Raw genomic sequence first — 18,535 nt, forward strand, 5'->3', positions numbered from 1 at the left:
GTGGACCAGCACGAGGAGATGGTAGCCAGTAGATTTGCGTACTGCATCAGTGGTTCACGCCTTGCCTCGCGGGATCACTAACTTGGGAGGCCCCAAGGCTACCAGCGTACTTTCTTGTGTTTTACCCTACTCTGGCCTCGTGTAGGTTCGTACACTGTGTTTTGACACTAGCGCGGTACCACTGGCCTGTGTGTATATTACTATACATACGGATTGCTTCACCACTCTCTTGTGGCTCCTGTGTACTCGACTACATACAGTACACAATGAGTTATTACTCAGTCTTCATATCACTCTATATATATAAACTTTACATATATATACAAAATTCCCCTACATATGAAAATTTATACATATATAAAAGGGCCGGGGTCTAACCAGCCTATGAGACCGGCAAATACAAATCTCCGGATGTATGAGCAGAGCTTGGACGCTTGAGCGTGTGCTCTACTCCGCTAGACAGTCTTAGGGACGCCGGTTACCTCCAACTCGGGACAGGTTTTCCACTGGCTAATGTTACTGCTCGAGAATTGCGTTTGTTGTGCGTTGGCTCACTTCCGTTCCGCTCGCTGACGTTCTCTTCCCCGTTCCGCTCGCTGACTCAACAATGGCTCTAATGAATAACAAAATGAAAACAGCGGCTTTTACAGAGGCTTTTACAAAGTGTGCGGAGCGTAAAGCGCGCGCAATGTGGAAGGGCTGGAGAACGTTGTCATGTCGGCTCCGGCGGACCCTGCAATGGAAAAGAGTCACGTCGTATACGCGGAAAAGACCACATGCCGCTTTATTCTAGACCAATTCTGTCAATTTTCTCTCTTTTTTCAATTATGGAATTACTATTAGTATTATTCTGTAATCCTTATTTCAAAAATCTATTTTGCAAGTGGATGGGCAAAAAACTCAAATAAATGACAAACATTCGAATACTCGAACATTGAATAAAATTTTCGACGTAGCACTGACATTGGCAAAATTTTAACAAAAAATTCCAAATATTTCATTGACAATTGGCAAATAATTGGGCTAATCAATAATTATTACGGAAATAATTGAAGTTATCTACCGTTTCCACTATTTTCTTCTTTTTTTTTCTTTCTCGGTTTCTCACCTTTTCTTTGTCCCACACCAATCAGTACTCAATGTGAAGCGGGGATCTTTAGGATCGTCATTTCAAAAGCATGGTTAGATCCAATAATAATACATCACGGCAGCACTCAGTGCTGTGATTGAACCGGCCGAAAACGCGCAGAGCACTCAGATAAATCATCAGCTGATGATTGATGTCACCGTTTTTGATATGCTAAACAAAATCTTTGGAAAATATCAGCTGACGATAGACGAAGAGGTGGTAGGACCGAACACCAAGATCACGATTGGTCCAATTAGGGATCAGTTGATAAGATCAAAATAGAAAAAAGCAATGGAAACATTATTGGGTTTACTGCTTCTAGTTAAAGAAAGACAATGAAATGGAATTAATCTAAATTGATGATTTTGATGGATTCGATGGATATTCGTAGACAATCAATGAAGCACGTTTCCCGAAGTTTCACTTACTTATCATTTTAATTTGTTGTCTTTTCATGGCATTTGCTAGTTGGCATTCCGCCTTCCCAGGCTATTTTTTCAAAAGTCCTTCCCTATAATTGGTACTTATCGTATCCCAATTAACTAATTATTAATTGATCTTAATTGGTCCTATATTATAATCCTTATTCTCTCGTAGTGGAAGTTACCCGAACAACTGTGTGACGCGCCGGTGTGTCACGCATTCTTCAACGTGCTGAAAATCTACAGATTTAGCGATTAGATCGGAATAGCTATGAGAGCTGTTGGCAAGAAACTGACAGTATTGAAGTGTAGAGATGAAACATGTACTAAGTATATAATGTTGGTCATTGTTTCTAGCTGGGCATTTTAGTTTTCTTCGATGCTGTTCTCTAGTGACACAAGTTAGCAGGAACTCTGCCTTTTCAAGCTATTTTATTTAGCTTTCTTAATCGTTTTTTTTTTCGAATTTCGTTCTTTTATTCGTCTTTAAATTAGTCCCTTATTCTCTCTTATTGACGAGCTACCGTTTAAAGATACCAAAAGTTGGTGAGCCCTAGCGCTCGAGGTCTCCCCCACTCGTTCGCTTGGCTCCCCTGACTTACCCTTCCGTTCTTGATTAAGTTGGCAACACAAACCCTACGACTCCTGTTTTGCTGTAGCGTTCTGATATTGGGGAAATGGATCTCGGGTAAAAATTTCTCACCTTCCATAGCAGATTGTTGCGGATTCCACGCAACTCTTTTTCATAACATCCACGCGACTCTTTATCATAACATCTGAAAGACGCGTGCCTCGGGCGCGACAAGGTCCCACATGTTTCCTCTATAAATCAGCTGTTTCGAGTTTCGAAATTCTTTCAATCAACGTGTCACCTGGCAAGCAGTAATCGGAGCGGAGTCAAGGAGCCGGTGCGATCAGATCGTTCAAGCGATACCACCTGCCGAAGGGAGGAGGAGAAGCTGACACGAGCTGAAGGTGACCGGCGTCCTTGAGGCTGTCTGGCGTAGTGAATCATACGCTCCCACGTCCAGACTTTATATGTCCGGAGATTTGTGCTTGTCTTGTAAAGAGATCTGCGAGCTTGTAAAGAGCTCGTAGGTGACGGATAGTAAGCAGATTGGGCGATAGTTGCCGATTTCATGTAGATCTCTCTTCTTATACAATAATAAAGTCTTGTTGGTCTTTTACTGTTTAGGAACTCCGACAGGTAAAGAGTGTAAGGAGCTTTGTAGTTAGTGGCTAGCTAGACCGTGCCCCTCTTAGTATTGAAGTAAGTATAGACATACATTTATTTATTAAGAAAGAGAGTGGGATACACTGTATATGTGTGTGAAAGGGCTTGAGGAGCCCTGCTGCGACCGCCCGCGGGGCGGCGCCTCATGCCGACTCGTACATTGTGTTCTGACACTAGTGTCAGAACACAGTGTACGAGTCGGCATGAAGCGAGAGTTGGGGTCAAACAGCGGAAAGTACGGCGGTAACCTTAGGGCTTCTCAAGTTAGTGATCTCGCGAGGTCAGCGTGAACTCTATGGATACCGCACAGACGCTTAATGGCTACCATGACCACGTGCGGATGAACTCTATCCCCGACTGTCCGCACACACCGCCTTCTCCGTGGTGTTAGAATCCCAGTGCCAGTTCTTCACGGGACCCACACATCAGTGAGCTTCTGGAACTGGTTCTGAGAGACTAGCACCAGGAAACGTTACAACAACGGAATGACCTGAATCCACAGACATTATATGTCTAAAATAGTCTAAATTTGTTGTAATTTAAATATTTTGAGTCTATTTTAAGTATTTTATTGTTCTGTTGCATTTTTTTCAACTTTGGTGCAATTCTGGTGTGCTCTGTCCTTCCTCGTTTTTGCTTTACACCATCACAATGGATGTTTTCAAACAAACAAGTCAATAAATAGCTCTCAGAATGTGAAGAAGAAATTATCGGGAGCAAAATTTACTCGCAATCTTTTATGGCTTTTACTAAAACTTATTTCAATTTTTTTTGTTTGTTCATTTATTTTTTGTAACTCCGTCTGCTTGTTATATATTTTACTGGAAAGTAATAGCCCATTCAAAAGTTATTGCGAATGAGTTAGAACGGATAAGTTGCATTTTTTCTTGATTTTACACAGCCAAACAAAGGCAGCAACCTCTGAAAAAAAATAGTTTCAGGGAGAGAAACACCAAAATCTCTCCAAAAAAGTGCTGAGACAGAAAAAAAATTTATAGGAGAAGTAGGTGATGAAAAGTCCGGTAATGAGAAAAATTAAGTTGAAGGAAACCATGGAAGAAAATGTCTTAGCAAATAGTAGCAAATAGTAATAATAATAGTAGCAAATAGTAGCAAATAATAGCAATAGCAATGTGCATTAACAGGATAACCTCAAAGTATAAAATCTAAGCACTATTTTCTTAACTCGTAAAGAAAGTAAAGCTATAATATCTGAATGATAAAACCTCTAAGTGAATTTTTCTTCCAGAAATCATAGAAATTAAAAAAAAGAACACACTTTCCTAGATAATCAAATGTTTTCCAACCGGCATACCTCTATGAGGTGGTCGACGCATAGCCGGCATTGTGCCGGTACGACGTAGGCAACGTGCAGCGGGTGAGCCATTCGGTTCACCAACCGCTCTCACACTTTGCCATCGGATAACTCGTCTACTAGTCGGTTCATCCAACTCGTCCAACGGTTCCGGCGATGAATCACCCATACTATAAACGCTGATTGTTTTCGTCACTGTTGTGTTGTCGCGATCGATACGAGGACAATAGCAACGTAGAAGGAAAATGGATGATAATACAAACGGTAGATGAACAGGAGAAAAGGAGATGTATTAAAAAAATCAAGCGACCTGGAAAATTACGATAAGCGCAGACGAATAATGTGTTTAGTTCATTCGGAAAAACGAATCAGTATCCAATTAATTATTTCTTAGCAAAAGTCAAGAAAGCGTGGAATTTCCTCAGAAATTTTTAATTATCGGATATGGCAGATTTTCTCATGTAAGTGAAAGAAAAAGTGCAGTCTATGATGTGTCAGGTTTATTAATAAAATGTGAACGTTTTTTTTTTCAAAACGAGAAGTGCACATAGAAATAAAATTCGAAAAAGAATTTTTCACATTGTTTTCTTCATATCATTAAAGTAGAGTGTCAGTGTGACAGGATGAAGCATTCTTGATATCAATTGTTCTTTTTTTTGATTTCGACGACAAAGTTATTGATGCAAAGATTTGCGCTATATAGAGAAGAAGAAATGCTCAAAGATAGCATTTGCCATTTCTCTTCGCACCTTTAAATTAGGTTTTTGACCAGGAAAATCCTATCTCAGAAAAAATTAGAAAAAAATCTCTGCTAGAAAAATTATTCTTCAATGCAATAAATAATATTAATTTCAACAATTTAAAACCAGAATGTGTGGTGTGATAGAATTAAACTATCATTATTTGGTCTTAGGAGCCAAAAGCCAAAAGCCACTCGTCAATAAGTTCAGAATATATTAAATATATTCGACTATAATTATAGCAAAAATTTGATATGAGAGAAGTGATGAAACGTTTTTGAAAAAAAAAAAACTATTTTCAAATGAGTTCTAGAACCTTAATGATCGTGGCCGTTTTTTTTTTCAAGAAAAAAAAATGGAGCACGTGGATACACTTCTCAGAACGACAAGAAAGCGAGAAAAACAACGCGACCAGCGGTGCTTCTCAGCTTTCACCAACTCTGAATTCCAACGGGATCAATAATCGATTTCCCTAGAAATCATATTTAGCTGGTTGTAGCTACGAATGAGTTGTGAAATTATTCGGCGGAAAATTCTACCATTGCAGAGAATATTTACATAGTTTTTTTTTCAGGAATTTTCAAGAGATATTTTATTCCTTTTCAAGATGGACATTAAAAACTAACTTGTTGTTTTTGAAAAAAAAATAAAATAAAAAAGATATTTTTCACTGGGAATTTCTCAGATCCAAAATGAGCAAAAGTAGAAAATTTGACAATAATGGATTCCACTCCGATTTACTGCTGAATAAGTGAAGCCTTCCACGTCTTCGAAACAAAATCCATGCAGTAATGTCGATTGAAGATTTTTTTTTCCTAGAGCTAGGTAAAAAAAGGAGAGAAATTGAAATCGAAGATTAATTGATGAGCAACATCGGAAGAAAAAGATCTAAATAACTGAAAAATATATGATGAAGTACAAAATTGTAGAATTAAGTGCAATCCAAGTAAATCCATAAATATAAAATATATCCATGAAAATAAAAATCCATAAATATAAAATATATCCATAAAAATTGTAGAATTAAGTGCAATCCAAGTAAGTCCTCCAGAAATAAGTCTAAAGAAATTGGTCCAAATAAATTCAAAAAATTTTCAAAGAGTTTTTTTTTATTTTAAGAGGATGTCTCTTGCGGTCTTCGTTGATATCCATAATTATATATATATATATATATATATTCGTATCTATAATTTACAGAAATTATAGGTGTAAAAAAATAAATGAATGAAATATAAAAAAATGTATATAAATGAATAATATTTTGAAAAATATGAAAAAATGGTAAAATGTAGATATCCAGAAACTTGAAACTTATCTAGGAGTTGAAAAGATTTGTTTACTTTCTACACACTTCAATCTCTTGTTGGATTTTCAGGAAATTACATTACATTATTACAGCAGTCGTTCTTTGAAATTTCAATAATTTATAAAGTATAAAATTATGAGCGTAGGCATGCATAAATTTGAAATTTCGAATCGAAAAAAAAACTGCATAATATTGCATGAGATTGGAAAACGATACAAGGGAAAAAAACTTGGGAAAAATAGGAAGTTAGGTCTTGCAAATATATCCATCTATTTGGAGGAAAGCGGTTGGAAAAGTGGTTAGTTGAGAAAAGCTCAGAACTGTTTTCATCTCTAACCTTACTGAGGTAAGAAGAGCAGAGAATCCAGAAAATTCTGCACATTTCCTCAAACGGCTAGATCTCATTGAATCCTAATTGCAGCCGTTCTCTCATCAAAATCAGCAAAAAATTCTAATCTTCCTATTTCAATTTCTTTCTTTTTTTCAGCCGTTCCTGCAATTAATGGATGACAGCGACCTGCTAATTGATATTAAGTGTCCGTCTAGGAAAAACCAAAGTGCTGGATGCGGTAATGGAATGAGTTAGTTATAAATAAGAGCGCAAAGTAGGCCGCGACACGCTCAATTCTTGCACTTGAGCTGGAACTCTCCGTGCCGGCTGTTGTTCCATCTCGAAAGACAGCTGTCTTGCTCGAATGGTACCAAAAAAAATACTAAGAAACTAACTTTTGAAATTTTTCCCCACGCTAAAGAATGATCCAAGAAGAACACTGGAAGTGATTTTGTTTGGAAAAAACATGTGAACGTCGAAATGTGTAGCTACGCCTCTATGGACATACTATAAGGAACTTTTCCTGGACTTCCATGACTAATTTTTAACTAAATAAAAGTAAAACCTTTTGTGCAAAATTTTTTGTGGTGTGCTGTGTAAAACTTAGGCGAAGTTTCATTTTGTTTTTGACTTAAGGCGCATTTGTAGGAGTATTCAAGAAAATAAATAAATAACATAAATAATGCAATTTTCTATACTTCCTTTATTTTTAAAAATTAATACGAACAGAGTTCGTTTCAAACTTAAAATATATTCTCTTTCACATTTCACAACGCTCTTCCTCCATTTTTGGTAGAATTTTAAGAATTTTTTTTTGTAGAATTCATTGGCCAGTGACAAAAATACCCTTCCAGTAATGCGGCAAAAACCGCTTTGTTTGTGAGAAGACGATCTACCACAATTACTAATTTACCGCAATATTTGTTTATTTACTATCTTATTACCATTGTTACCGCAGAAAATTCAGAAAATTCGTCAAAGTTCAAAAAGTGGGAGATTAAAGATGTGAATTCTATTGAATAGTAAAAAAAAAGAAAACATGTCATATTTTCAATATTTTAATAGTTTTAGGAAAATGATCATCCCTGAACTTCTGCTACAGAAAAAAAAACGGATAGGAGATTTTTTGAAGTGCTATGAAGATAACTAATAATAAATCCTAAGAATAACTGCTCTCCGAAAAAAAAGATGTTCCTCTCGTTTTCTTCGTTGAAAATAGCTTTATACAGTGCACGGTACGGTTACAGTAGGATACAGTAGGCAGTTACGGTACGATACAGTTCAATTACGGTTGATAAGCCCAGCCAACTAATCATGCAATGAACATGAACGAAAAAATCGCTGAGGGAAACGCTTCTTTGATGCCATTCGTATGGATGACCCGTTCGGAAAAGAAAATTGGAAGAAAATTGTGGTGCGAAAAACAAAAAGCTCTTTCTTCTACAAGAAAAAGAGGTGATTTGAGAAAGAAAAGAACCACACGTGTAAAACTTTAGGTCGCATCGCTGGAAAAATAAGAAAGTGCAAAAAATCACAGAGAAAACATGGAAAGAAGAGAAATTTTTGTCTGGAAGGAGAACTGTTTGACATCAGCCAGCAACTGCTCCTCTCTAATCCTACCTTGCTGTACCCACTCAATGATCCTCTCTTAGTGCCCGTAATATCTCAATTTTTCAAGAGTTTTTGCCGTTAGTGTGAGTGTAAAAACATCATAAGGACCCAAATACTAAAAAAAAAACTGAGGCAGTGGGAAAATGGGGAAGAAAACATTAAAAACAGCGAAAAAAAGAAAGAAAAGAAAGTACGATGAACTCCTATGAACTCCTCTTCTTTCCACTGAGATGTATCCGTGGGATATGCCAATGGCAGGATTGGGAAGATGTGAAAGTAGATAACGAGGGTTGCGGAAACTTTGCTTTTTTTCAGGTCACGCGTTTGACAAAACTGAATTCTTCGAATATATTTGAAATCAGCAGCTCATTTGCTTTCGAATGGTATTTTCAGATCTTAATTTTGCCTACTTCCAAGGATTCCGACGGTTTGCGACGGATATTGGGACATAAGTTAGTAGCGGTTTTGTAACAACTGTGAATAACAACTGTGCAATAATTTTAACAAATTCAAGTACAAGTCTCTGAAAATCCTCCGGATAATAATATGTAGTAATCACCACCTTTCAAATTATGTATGTTCCAGGAAAAATTTGACTTCAAGCCTAACGAGCCAAACGATTCTTTTCATTGAAATATGAAAAAGAACACTCCATTAAAATTGACAAAATCGCCACCATTCAAAAATGTTTGAGGTGGAAAAAATAATCAAATGCATACATTTCTCTACTTAAAAACAATTTTTACCCATATGAGCCGACATAGATTAAGAAAACATATGTATTGAGCGGTATCGTGATCATTTCGCCTCGATACCGGTATTCTTTTTAATTGATCGAGCGAGTTCTGGCGATTTTTCCACATTTCCACATCATGATTACTGATAAATATGTTATAAATTTAGATAGTATTTTTAAAAACTTTAATAATAATTAAATGAAGTACAAATAGATCAATTTTTAAATTTTAATAGAGTTTTTATAACATACGAAAGAAAATTAATAACGACTTACTGAACATTCCATGCAACAAAAGGAACTTAACTGCTTTTGTAAGTTGCTGGATGTTTTTGTATACTTATTATTATATATTATTATGCATGTTTATTTATTTATTTGTTTATTATGCGTATTTTCTATGCACATGTTCATCGAGAAAGAACGACCAGCTCATAATTCTTCAGAAAGTCATAACATGTCAAATCACAACGCTTCGCCGTGTCTCAGCAGCCAACGACATCCGGAGATCCCGAAAAAGCAGCTGTCGCTTTTTCAACTCTCCACAGAAACTTGTTTTCCGACATTTTTCCACTCTCGATTTGCACTCTTTTCCCAAATTTTTCTTGCGGTTTACCTCAGTGAAAGAAGAGATTGATTGCGCAGCGGTTTTTGAGGAGAAATAAGTGAACGATCGTTGGTGAAAGTGACAATTGTTAAACGACGAGTCAACAGATGTGAGAAGTTATATTATTGCTCAGAAAATCAATAAATATTAGGTTCACCCGTAAGTTTTCTTTTTCCACGGTCGTCAACATTTTTTTTTAAATTTCACAGCAACTTAGGATTTGATTTGAGAACGTCAAAAAATCAACAATTAATTCGAATTTTATAATCAACAACTTAATTGATGGAGAAAAAGTTCAGTACTAGATCGATAGAAAAAGACACTATGTTGCCTGAAATATTTTTGTACATAGTTGAATGAAAAATAAAAAGAATTCTAAAACTTAGTTGTGAAGAAAGTTATGGGACAACCTAATATATCTTAGTCCTTACTGCATAGCATGGGGTAACTGTTGAGAATTTCTAGAAAAATATCTAAAGTTCCGTTTTTTAAATCATCTCTGATCTACTTTATCCGAAAATATCTGAATTATTAGCAGTATGAAAATATGAAAACGATTCGTATCCACGTTTTTCAGAAGGCAAAATCTGGCAATCACAACATCCCTGAACTCATTGAGGTTTCTTTTAAAGAAATCACCCCACGAATCTGAGGTGGTACGGATTTTAGGTGGAGTATTCGTATACGGGATCGTAGATTATGGAGAGGTGAGTGATTCCGTCCATTTCTTCCTAATTGTCGTAAAAAACGGACCGGAAGATGCGGCGCGTGCACAAGGCTGGCGCGCTCCAATCGAACTCCTTGTAGGAAATAGTGCGCCGGAACGCTCGAAGTCGTATCTTCTGGGCCGTTTTTACGGCAATTAGGAAGAAATGGACGGAATCACCCCCCTTTCCATAATCTACGATCCCGTATACGAATACTCCACCTGAAATCCGTACCACCTCAGATTCGTGAAGTGATGCCTTTAACTTTTTCACTTACGATCACTTCCATTCCAAGCGAAAGGAAGAGGAGGGAAACGGGAAGGAAGAGTTTTAAGACCGCAGAGGAGGTCGTTAAGGAAGAGTTACGAGCATTAACATCTTTATTCTTCCACACAATCTTAAAACCAAACAAAACAACGTAAACTAAATCCCAAAACAGAGTTTTAAAGTAATTAAAAATGATTAATGTAATAAAATACTGATAAAGAACAATAAATAAATAAGCAAGTAAATGAATAAAATAAAGTAATAATAATAATAGTAATAATAGAAAATAGAATTAATTATAAACAATTCAGTTAAGTTCACCTAATTCAGTCCACCCAAATACCGTAATCACACCGTACACCGTACATTTTCCCCCACTAAAAGCCGTTACGAGAGGACATGTGGCGGCTGGCTACAGAATAGACATAGAATGTCATTCTGTTTGTTATTTGTACTGGACAGCTTTGACAACAGAGAGATATATCATAATCCATCATTTCACTTGATAACGTTGTACGATTTGATGGTGAAAAGCACGATTGTTGTTGTTAGAGAAAAATCTTATATTTTGAAAAATATTTTGAGAAAATCTCCGAGAAAATTCGAATTTTGGCGATTGAATAAAAGTGGACCTTTTTTAAATTTTGTTTGCGAAAGAGTAATTTTTAAAAATAGAAGAAAGCTGTAAAAGCAGTAAATAATGGAAAAAAATAAAGATGTCCCAACAATAACATAATATAGTATAATAATATATAATAGTAGCTGTAAAAGCAGTAAATAACGAAAGAAAATAAATATAATAATGATTAAAGATAAAATAATGATGTCTCAACAATAATATAACATAATATAATAATATATAATAGTAAGAAATCCTTTTTCCGCATAAGCGTTGCTTTATCGTTCTTCGACCTCATTCAAAGGAAAGATAGAAAAAATTTCCCGCCGTGTACTTCTAGAAACATTATATCCGGAAACGGTGACTCACCGGTGTGTCATGTCATGATTGACGAGAAGAGGCGAAAGAAATTGTAACGGCTTAATTTTTGACAGAAAAGTATACGTCATGCTGTCCGCTGTCAAAATGTTCCGCTAAGATTTTCCACAGCGAAAAATGTTTTCCCGAAAGCGCCTAGCCACATTTGTTGGCATTGTGGGATTTACTATCTAAGTACATAGTTTTGAGAATTTTCTCAACAGTTCGCCAACTTTCAACTCCTATGAAAAACATATGCTTGGAACAATAGAATAAATTTGAAAAATTTGGAAGAATTCGCAAAATTCCTTAGTAAAAAGAGTGAATGTAAAATTTCTAAGTAAAAAAGTGAATAAGAGGTATCAATGAACGCTTTTTGTCAAGTATGATTTTCAGGGCCAAAAAAATGACTGAACGATTAAATTAATGATAAAAAAAACCAGCACTCGGAAGCAATGTTGTTTCCAAAAATATCCGAGGTTTTTTTTTCCGGTTGTCTGCCTTTCTAAGACGTTAATGTTTGTTTTTTCATAATGCTACTCATAAGAAAAAAGCTCTTAAGTAATTCCTTTCAACTCCAATAGATTCAGTTATGTTTTTCTCACCTAGGCGCATGGTAGATAGCGGAACCTGGATTTTTCTGCTCATAGGGTTCACAGGAACGAAAATTTGTGGACTCTTTTCATTCAATGCCGTTCACTCGTAAGCATTCTTTCGTAAATTCACATAAAACATTTATTTAAACATTTAAATTGGAAACAATGCTCCAAATCTAAGAATATGATCTCAGATTAAAAAAATCCATGTTTTTTTTATACAGAAACAAAAGCGACCAACTGACGTGAAGTTCCGATTCCTCCTCGAACATCACAGACAATTTCTGGATTAGCGCCTTTGTTTTGATGCATGTTAGAATAAACAAATGGGAAAAAATAAACGTATGGCATAAGGAGCAAGGATTTTGACAACTGTTAAATTTATTAAAGAGGTGGAAAAATCCCTATACGTTAGAAATTAGGATCTTAACTTGATAAGGTAGGATACTGTAACGGGTGAATTAAAGGGCAGAGTACAGTTAAAGAGGAAACCAAAAAAAAACGGAATAAAATTTAAATTTTTCTCATATGTATCTTATGTATCTTATTTTATGCATAAAAAGTCAGAAAAATTCTTCAAAAGAAAGAATGAGTGCAAGTTCTGGAGGGTTATGAAGGAGAAGCTGAGCGGATCGGATGTCGTTATCCGAGACGTAAGAAAAGAACAAGCGGAGAGTGTATGAGTACATAGAATAGAGTGCTGGAAGCACTTCTCCTCGATGCAAAAAAAGAAGTGAACCGAAATCAGAAACGGAAGGATCATATCCATATAATATCAGGAAAAAAAGAAAAGAAAAAAAGTATGAGAAAAATCATCACAAGGAATCATTGAGAGCAAGTTTTTAATTAAATAACAAAACCTTTTGCACTGATTTTTAAATTCAAAGCAATTTTTTCCTATTTTTACGTAGGATGCATTGAGAGCATGTATTTTATAATAAATATTATTATTTATTTATTTATTTAATATTATTTAATTAAATAACAAAAAGGTTTGTATTAATTTTTAAATTCAAAACAAACTTTTAAGTACTTTTCCTAACTTTTTCTTCTCCCACCAACTCACTCAACTATAAAAATTTGTAACATAATCACTTATTATAAATGTATTTGTTATTATGTATTCATTATTGTTATTGTTTATTCGTTATTGTGTTCTATTATGTACTTATTATTACCACATATGACAAATTCCTACTAATGTTTGTTTCAAATTTGTTTCAAGTAATTTTCCTAACTTTTTCTTACCTCAACAGCTCACAACTAGAAAAATTTATAACATTTTGTTCCGAATTAAAGTGATGGAAGCAGTTTCGGAAAAAATGTTGGTTCACGGTATCAAACTTTTGTTTTATAAATTTAAATTAACTTCATCATCCAGGAATGGATTAGTGAGTAAAATTTTCGCCTGTTAAACTTAAATCCAAAAAAATTTGACTTTTTTTGAAACAAAAATTTCAATGTGTCGAGAAAGGAAACAAAAATTGAATCTCGTTGAAATTTCCTTCCTTGCTACCGGTTTTTGGCTATTCAATCAAAAACAAAATTTTAAAAAAAATCTAACTGATTAACAAAAACATGTTTTTCTATTCACACTAATTTTAATCACTTGTATCATCTATTATTCACATTTATCCAGGAATCCATAATTATCTACGATAAAATTTGAATCGTAAGAGTTTTTTTGTTGATAACAAAGTTTCTCCGTTGAACCAGCAGTTTATCTTTTTTGATAGAACAAATAATAATCAATAATAATAAATAAGCAAATAAATACTAATGCTTAGGAATAAGTTAACCTGACGCATACCGTCTGCTTTCTTAAAACTGCTACCGATAGATATGGATATTTCACGAAGAAATATCCAAAAAAATCCATATTCAAATCTTCCCTGAATATCGCTCGAGAAATAATGGAATTTAGAAGAGGTTCTTTTCGCCAAATCCCTAGCAATAAGCACGCAAATGTGCAGGAATCCTAGAAAATTTCATAGGAGAAAGAAAAACTCTAGAAATTAGTAAGGTTAAAATTTCAAAAGGAACAACATTTTAAGTTTCAAGTCGTTGTCGATTTTTGTTTTAGAAAAATTCTCATTCTCTTACAATTCGTTCACACTCTTTCAAATTTTTAACAACAAGTGACAAAAAAACGAGCAATTAATTTTTTGAAGGCTCTCCGCAACGCGACTGGGTTTCCTTGTTCCTCGCCCAGATATTTTCATATCCATACACATCCACCACATCCACAAACCAATGCGTGCCGGAAAGTTGTTGACGAAACCAAGTCATTGGGATTTTTTCATGGTAGATCTTTGAGTTTCATAGGTGAGTAGGGGGAAAATCAGAAATCTTCCGCTCTCTCCGCTCACATTTTCCATCAGGCGATTGCTATTTGCAGGAGGAATCCTTTTTGTTCTTGTTTTTAGGAGTAAATTCCTCAAGAAAAAGCTCTCGAAAATAAATTATTCACATTTACTGGGAGGTCAAAAGAAGGACTTAACTAACTAATATTAGTCTTGAAAGGATATTTTCTGCAAATAGCTGTAAAAATTTTTAAAAGAAATGGAAAAACTTCCTATAGAATAAAAAAGAAAGATCTTCTGAAGTTGTGAGTAACCTTAATATATCGTTACGTGGTGAAAAAATGCTAGGATAGAAGGATGGAGGATAGAATTAGATTCCAAGCAAAACAAAGAAATTATTTAATTATCATATTTATTTATATTTGTTTAATTTTTATTATTATTATTTTTATTATATTTATTCAATTATTAGGAATTTTTTTCTTGCAGAATTTGAAGATGAAAATGTTGTAAAAATTAATTGAAAAACTTTCACAAGTCAGTTAAAACTAAACTGATGTCAAAATCCAACAAAGAGCGCTTAGTCCTGGAGGAAAACAATAAGCTCGGAAGTACTGGAGCATAAAAAAAACCTCGGAGACACGTGACCATGTAGCTCTTAAGGCATCAATAAGAGTAACGCTGAAGTAAGTCTTCCAGAATATGCGTTCCATAAAGAGTAAATAATCCTGCGCTAGAAGTATGCAACGTCTAAACGAACGAGTCCACGGCCAACATCCTTTACTACCAAAAAAAGATTCAATTCTTCTTTTTCTGGAGCTATTCTTTTGATCCTGGATATTAGATTTCACAGGGAAATAGAAATAGAATTGATGTATTAAATTACTGGCGTCTTTTCCTGAGGAATTTCAATCATCACTCAATGAAGGCCTGCAAAAGAGGATTAGAGGAATTATTTAAAGAAATTTCCAAGAAAATCCCAATTGCCATACAATTATTTTTAGTTTTAAAGCAAAATATAATTTTTCACCTTTTTTTTCTTTTCACAATTGTTTAACTCAATTTCTCGGTCAAAAACCATTTTAATTCTAGAGATCCGGGATGGAAATTTACCCCATCAAATTCAGAGGGTTATTGATTACTTTAAATTAGGAGGATTTGACGTTTCTTGAGGATAATTGGGAATTAAAAGTTATTTTGTTTATCATAATTTGACAAAAAAATCTAAATTTTTAGCTTTTCCAATACTCAACAAAATAGCAAATGGCTGAGAAAAAGTATCGGATAAAAAACATTCGAAGCACAGATTTGCTTTCACGAAATGCACGGAATTCTAGGAAGAGAGCTAGTATAAAACTATGGCTGCTATCCCTCTAAAACTTATATTTTCGCAAAACTCTTCCAAAAATAGTGATCTACGAAATTTTCACTTACGCTTTCATAATACTTATTTATTTACTCACCTTAGGTATGCTGACCAGAACTAGGATGTCAAAAACACCGAATAATTAGAGGATACGACATGAGAAGAATGAAAAAAGAGAATGAAAAAGAAAGGAGGGGCGAAAGAAAAGCAATAAGAGGAAGCGAAATGAAAATAATGAAAAAAGAGTATAAAAAGTGGGGGGGGGAGGAACAAAAAAAGTCATAAAAAAATTGTTAGCTAACTAAACGCAACGAGATCATCAATATGTACTGCCTGTCTACAGTATCATAGCAAGCCACAGTATCATAGGAAATAAATGCGACGGGAATGAACGATCTCATCTTGAGCGAAAATTTGCGTAGATCAATATCTCTGGAGGTTTTTTTTCTGACAATTTTTCTCTATTTGTCCTATTTTTAGATACCAGATTAGCGAAAACAAAAAATTTGTTGGGAACAATTCCAAGACTTTTTAATGAGAACTAATAGCTTTTCAAATTTTTCATCCTTGCATCCTTCTTTAAAGTTTTATTCTCGAAATTCGTTGAAAAAATCCCATAAAAATGCTGATGCAATAAAATGTGCAAGAAAAAGATGTATGTCGGATAGAAATGGCATTTAATTAACCATTGCATGCAAAAAAAACATTGGAACCAAAAACCTTCAATATAATAATTATAAATAAATAATATAATATAATATAATATAATAATATAATTCCCATTAAGAAAAACCTCTAATAATTAAGGAACGCACTTTGAACCTGAGTTTCTTCTCGTAAAATAGTGCTAAGAACTAATTTTGCAAATTTTGAGGCCACTTAAAAGTCAGTTTTCCATTATTCAGGGTATTACGGTGAACAAAATTAATTTTATTCAATTTTTGAGGGTAAAAAACTGGCGAAAAAATTCTTTGCATGCCAAACAAACATGACTCGCGAACAACTGCGACTGCAATGGGATTGGATTTGATCGCAATGCGAGTCGAGTCTGAGAAATGCTTTACCCCGTGGGGACCACCCACGTACGTACGTATCATATTTTCGACCGACGACGCTTTGTTGTAGAGGTTCGCTGAGAATGCGAACATGAAACCAAGCGGCTAAAGGTTTGGAAAAGAAAAGAAAAAAAAACATAAAGATAAATAAGAAAATAGAAAAGGATTTAATAGCGCAATTAATTTCGACGGAATTTCTAGTAAAAGTAGTAAAAGTTATTCACATAAACACAGCACATATAATATTCATCTAAAAATTAAAATTATTTGAAAAAATTAAATTATCATAGAAAAAACGGAAACAACATCTTATAGGTAAAAAATCCTCTTTCAAATAACGTGTTCGTAAACGCTGAGCTCTTTTTTTCTGTGCGCAAATTCAAATTTTTAGAAAAAAATTGCTATTATTTCTGCATCTAAATAGTACCTAAATAGTATCAGAACATATAGCCGTCTGCCCACTTCCCATTGGTAATATTTTTTATTATCTTTTCCAAATAATCATTGTTTATTTACGTGAGAAAAAAGCAGAATGTCAAAACTAAATTGCTTAAACTACATGAAGCTAGTTTTAGCTGTTGCAAAATTTCACAACGTTTCCAAAATCTCATCTCAAAATCACCTTCTTTTTCCTCCTTTATCCTGTATTTGAGATTTTTCTGTTGCTATTTTTAGCAAGTGATTCGATAGAGGAAAATAACTGATTGAAAAAAGCAGAGTAAAGTTTTTTTTTAGCATCAGTCTCAGCATTTGCAGATTTTTCCTCACACTCCAGAAGTAACCCAAAAGTAACTACCGACCATACCCATCTCATGCTCTATTGAAAAAAAATAATCCCAACGTTATCCCATAAATCCCAGATCTCGATTGGTCTGATCCGAGAACTTCTGACCATTTATTTTTTTGCGACAGCACATAGTTCTGATCGCTTTCCTTTGCGCTCATGGTACTTAAAGGTGCAAAAAAAAATCCTTTAAAATTTATGAGCCGAGGATTTGACTGCAACTTGATGGCTTCTTGAAACCAATTTAAATAAAAAAAAGCAATGTTCTAAAAGAACTCTGAGAACTTCTCCTAAGAAAACATTGGTTCTCTGCAAAAAATACAAAAAATATATAAAATATAAAGAATAAAAATGATCGATGGAGACCGAAAAACAAGAAAGCAAAGGGAGAAAACGATAAACATGGGAAAGATCTTTCATACAAGTACGCCTTACGTCTGAAATGCTCAAGAAAAATAACAAAATAAGTAACGATTCTTTAAAAAAATGCGTGTATTTCAGTTTAATGCTATATCTACCGAATCTATCTATGGAAATTTTTCCTCTCGAAAATCGAAGGAGAATATGGTGAAATTTAATCCGTTATCCATTAACATATTGACAATCAAGCGGCTTTTTGTGCATCTGCCGCATATTTTTCTTTTTTTTCTTTTTTTTGCTCGTCGAATGTCCGGCGGCATCGTCGGAAAATTTCCCAGGAAAAAAAGACTACAGATAACGAATACCATCAAAGATCTGATAACTCCTATTTTTATTTCCATTTTTCATTTATGATGCAAATCTTTATTATTTATGATCTTCATTATTTTCTATGATGTTTTTTTTCAGCTTCTTTTTTTATTTTTGTGAATGCTGTCCGCCAACGTCGTCCGAAATTCTTTCAAGCGGCAAAAAAAGTGCCTTAATTGTACGCTGTTGCAAAAATTTTTCATATGCTATGCTGCTGCAAATTTTTCCATGTAACCAGCAATAAGAAGGCAAAATTGGAAAGCACTTTTGGGACACCGCAAGGCTTTATTTCACCGATTTCACCGAAAGCAAAACGATATA

The 18,535-nt window shown here is 34.5% G+C and overlaps 1 protein-coding gene across 2 annotated transcripts in view; it reads right to left on the reverse strand.

Moving 5' to 3' along the window:
- RB195_020430 (uncharacterized protein) overlaps nucleotides 1–18,535 on the reverse strand; it is a gene marked incomplete at both ends in the record, with an annotated part of 44,003 nt that overhangs the window by 15,996 nt on the left and 9,472 nt on the right. The window contains one exon of one of the 2 annotated variants that reach the window (XM_013441435.2): nucleotides 4,101–4,269. The exons of the other annotated variant lie outside the window; for it this stretch is intronic. Within the exon in view, the coding sequence (XP_013296889.2) occupies nucleotides 4,101–4,269 (169 nt within the window). Of the gene's footprint in view, nucleotides 1–4,100; nucleotides 4,270–18,535 lie in introns of those variants that run through there. 2 annotated transcript variants of the gene reach the window in all.

Source organism: Necator americanus, chromosome II (assembly GCF_031761385.1).
Source record: "Necator americanus strain Aroian chromosome II, whole genome shotgun sequence".
Taxonomy (NCBI): Eukaryota; Metazoa; Nematoda; class Chromadorea; order Rhabditida; family Ancylostomatidae; genus Necator; species Necator americanus.